The 4,630-nt window shown below is 40.5% G+C and overlaps 1 protein-coding gene across 2 annotated transcripts in view; it reads right to left on the minus strand.

The window, feature by feature from the left end:
- The window catches only part of LOC103479318 (SPRY domain-containing SOCS box protein 4-like), a 78,462-nt gene that overhangs the window by 31,064 nt on the left and 42,768 nt on the right, over window positions 1–4,630 (minus strand). For both annotated transcript variants that reach the window (XM_008433680.2, XM_017310217.1), the window contains exon 2: window positions 268–1,223. In XM_008433680.2, the coding sequence (XP_008431902.1) occupies window positions 268–1,000 (733 nt within the window). In that variant the 5' untranslated portion in view covers window positions 1,001–1,223. The remainder of the gene's footprint in view (window positions 1–267; window positions 1,224–4,630) is intronic.

Raw genomic sequence — 4,630 nt, forward strand, 5'->3', positions numbered from 1 at the left:
TTTTTTTTTTTTTCTAATTCATCTTTTGGCAAAGATTACTTTTGGGGAAAAAATGACTTAGGCCATAATTTTAGGAAGGTGGTAATGTTAAATGTTGAGTAAGTTTAGTTCAGTTGTGGTTACTTTTTTTAAATCAAGTATAATTCATCWTAAAATCTATTTAAATGCAACAGTATTAGCAATGTCCCTTAAGTTTCATAAAATATGAATTTTCTCCCTGAAAGTATTCATGTCGTGTCATGAGTGGAGATAAATGTGATTACTTACGATCCAAGCCGTTGACATACTTCATGGTTATTTCACAATGTCCCCATACGGCACTCACGATGGGATACAGCTTCCTTCCTTTCAGGCCTCGAAATGCAACTCCTAGATACTGTCCATCCACCATAAAGCTAAGCGTCCCTTCATCCATGTCCAGAATCACGAGGAGAGAGTCCGGGAGCGTGAACGACTCGTCTGGCTCTAGGAAACAAGGGTAAGAAGGCAGCGAACTGTGGGACCGGTTCTTACTGTCGTGGTAGAGTCTGTTTCGTCCCAGATCCCAGCCCCAGGACTCACAGTCCGAACCCACTAACGCAGTGTACCCAACAGAGTGTAGAGGAGCTTCCGAGGTCGCCACACCCACCACAGCGTGGGTGCCTCGCTGCCGCGAAGGCCAGTGGATCTTCCACACGTGAAGGCCCCGTGTGTATCCGACCCGTCCTCTGATGCAGTCTGTGCTTTGAGCGACTGGGTGTCGGTGAAACGTCAGCTTGTCGTCCTCTTTGATGAAGATGTTGAGGGAGCGGTCGTCTGGGTTCCACGCGTGATGGAGCTGCGTCTCCAGTCCAGCGCACGGCATGTCCAACAGGAGGTCSAGCCTGGGTGGCTTGGAGAAATCTGGACCCCTCAGCTCCAGGTGTTGGCGGCGATGAGGCGTGGGACGGTACGACGGAGAGCCGCCACTTTCCCCGCGACCTTCCACCGATTTAATGCTGCCTGAAATCTTCTGACCCATGGCTGTGACGAAAGGGTTGGCAGGGGGAGAAGGGGAGGAAGGCAATGTGGTATATGTGCAGGTAGGTGCTGCGGAGCGGGAGCTCGACGTTACCTCATCAATGCGGCRTTGCTGAAGTTAGAGTTACTAAGTGAAGGGTGATGGAAGGAAATGAAGGAGGAGGAAATGAGTGGCAGATCTGGTTTCATGCCACAAATGTCTTCATTGTGAGCTTCATCTCGACCTGTCGGAAAATTATAAGAAAAAAAGACAAAAAGAAATTGTTATTAAATCTACTTTTAGCAAACTACAGTCATGCAAGTCTAATCCAAGAAACACATCTCCTGTGTACAGCCATAAAACTAAAGCAAATGAGTAGATTTAAAAGCACTTACAACAAATAAAAGAAATTGTAGGAAAGCGTTTCTTGAAAACAGAAAGTGTGCAACAAGTAGTAACAACATTGGGCACAGACTGTTTTCTTGAGAAAAAAAAGTTTGTGCTATTAGGGAATATGTTAAATCGTGGCCRCATAATGACACCAGTGAAAGACAACAAGGCACTTTTGCTAGAAATGAAAAGGAATCATGGGAAACATCGCCTGAGCATGCAGTCAACAGCCAGTAATAATTGTTTGTTGTAAATTTTTTTTTTTCAAAATCTCTTTCTCTTTCTTACTGTTTATTCAATGTCATGTTATTTATTTATTTTAATTATGTAAAGCACCCTGAAATGCCTTGCTGCTGAAATGTGCTATACAAATAAAATTTGATTTGATAGTGTCGGTAAAACATTTTGTATCCCATATCTGTAATTCTGAGAATTCAAGAAACACAAACACATGAACAACTACAAATTCAAACAGTACTTCTTATCCCACAATTTCCAAACCTACATACCAATAATGATGGATTCGTTTTTGCTCYGTGAAAACTACCCAGTTGTGCAACGCTGGCCACATCTGAAGCTGGCAAACTCACTTTTAGCTAATCTAATTTTAATGAGCGCTGCCTGAGCCAGCAAAAACAACAACAGAAGGAAAACAAAAGCACTGCGTAATAATTCATCTCCAATCCTTTGTGTGTAACGCGGGTGAAAAAGTCATCTAGACGCTAATCCTAATCTGCGCAGAGGGCCGCCATAATATGTTGTAACCAGCTGATTAACTTGAAGTACCTGTACAAAATATGAAATATTTCTGAGGAAAAACCACAGATACCATTGTAGTTTATTTTAAGAATGAATTCCATCTTTGAGTCAGTTTCAGTGCAACGTTTGAGTTTCATCTGTGGGTGTTAAAAGTTTTAGCAAAGTATCAGTTCTGCAAACCTCAAATCAGAAGTAAAGTGTTATTCTTCCTCATTTCACATTAAAAATCATTACACTAAGTGACAAAAGATGGTTTATGTAACATCTCTTTTTATTCAGTCAAAGTCACGGGACGAGGTGCCAGAATTAAGGATATTAGGTTTTTCTCGGATAGTCCGAGATCTATTATTTCAGTCATCATATANAGCTTTAATGAGGAAAACTGTCATTTGTGCTTCTGAACTCTGCTGCCTTCAGAGTTTGCACTGATCCCTGCGGTGCCGTTTCAGAAGCTTTGCAGATTGTTTATTTGCCTCCTAAAAACACTCGCAACGAGCAACGCCAAGCGCAGGCTTCCGTTTAAACAAAAAGTAATGCAAGCCGTGAGATCGGGACAACACGAGGGAGGAGGGCAATTACTGTAATGCAGTTCTCTGAAAGGAAAGGTGATGAGAGACTTAAATGTTGTCCCGGTAAAGAATAAATAAAACATCCCCCTCCCAAAGCTCGCTCTCAGAATGAAGAAAGAGAACACTAAATTATTATTTTGGAGCTGAAGAGCCGAGGAGATTTTACTTTACTCAGTCCTTGTTCAGCATAGCTTTTGCCTCCATCTGTCCAGACAAACACATGCCATCTCATCTGTTTTGTCTTCCATCTCATGATTTGCATGATATGTTTGCAAATTTACTATATGGAAGATACAGTTTCATGCAAACCGAAGACGAATGTTTACCTGTTTAATTTGGTGTTTATGTGCTAAATAAATACATTTATTTCCTAATTGTGAGGTGGAAAAAATTCAACATGTTTTGAAAACCTGCTGCGTGAAGTGACTTTATGCTGAGCCTTTTTACTCTAATACCACTGAAACAAATCCAGTTCAATTACTTTACTCAATCCGAGTCACTTAGTATTAAGTAATTAAATCCAGGTGTTCACAACTGGTAGATATGAACTCCATGGAGAGTTGAAGTTGAAATTGSAAAGTAAAACGTGTCCACTAAGTATGCAATCATGGGAGCTCAACAGAAATGCACAGTAGATTTTTTTAGCTGTTTTTCTTTTTAAAAAATAAATAAATAAATAAAAATAACTATTGATACTGGTCCACTCCAGGCTTTTGCACTACTCTGTGTTGGTCCATTACCTCAACTCTCACCAAAACACACTGAAGATTACAGCTGTAATATGACAATATGTGAATAAATATATTGTTTATTTGCAAAGCACTCGGTAGATAGAACCCAGTCCCAACATTTGCAGATTAACTGTGATGTGCTGTTATGAGCGACTGCACCTTTCTCGTTCACTTTAGCCACAAATACATGAGTAACATTTCTATGCTTTTGGTCTTCCCTCCTTTTGAAATCTCTTCTTGCATATCAAGATGAACCGAYCTGCATTAAACTTTGCATATTTTCAACCAGACCTCATTTCACAGTATGAAGCCCATATGCTCGTTGAAGCGAGAGCTTTGAAAAGACTTGATATTTCTCATATTCTCCCTGATGGCCCATGACACAGAGTCACTATGAAATCCTGTAGGTGGCTCCTTAAATGGAAAACTAGATGCGATGATGCGCTCTCTAAGCATTTCAACTATGTACTTTAAGTTATCTCTACGGTCTGAGGTTTTCTCTTGTTCTGATTCACATTTTAGTTTGTCGGCTCCAATTTAAGAGGCAAAAACATCCAATTTAAAGCTGMAATGAGACTTGTGACCTCTTTTTCAGAATATAAGAACATGTTGTTGGTTATGGAGTCCTTGGAGAGCAGTGGTCCCCTGAGGACATTTTCAGAGAGAAACTCGAGATGACTGGAAAAAGAGAAACCAGACATAACAAACTACAAAGAGGAATGGGTTTCCTCTTTGCTCTGTGATGAGTAATAAAAAAAACACTGTTTTGATATCAAACAAGACCCATGGGGTTCTGCAAACTCAGAGACAACCAGATCTTGGGCTTGTTTTCATGACACACACTCTCCCATCATAGCAGGTGCAGGTCCATCTGTATTTATCCATGATGTGCGTCTAACCGGGCTTTTGAAAAACATCGCTGTTTGGTCTGTGATACGAGGAAGAGCTTGGCTCTTCTCTCAGAACACGAACATGAAGACAGAGAGGGGAAGTCTCATGAGAAAAACATATATCGACATCTGAGTTGTGAAAAAAAAAAAAACATCAGCAGCAATATTTCCACAAACAGCAAATGTTCCAGAATAATCTCCTCTTGATGGCCATTGAAACAGTCAAGATACATAATTTTTTAAAACAAAGCCCTTTGAAAGCTCAGATATGGGCAATTAACTACAGGCTGTCGGGACTAATTGCTTTTTAAG

The sequence above is a fragment of the Poecilia reticulata genome, linkage group LG17 (assembly GCF_000633615.1).
Source record: "Poecilia reticulata strain Guanapo linkage group LG17, Guppy_female_1.0+MT, whole genome shotgun sequence".
NCBI lineage: Eukaryota > Metazoa > Chordata > Actinopteri > Cyprinodontiformes > Poeciliidae > Poecilia > Poecilia reticulata.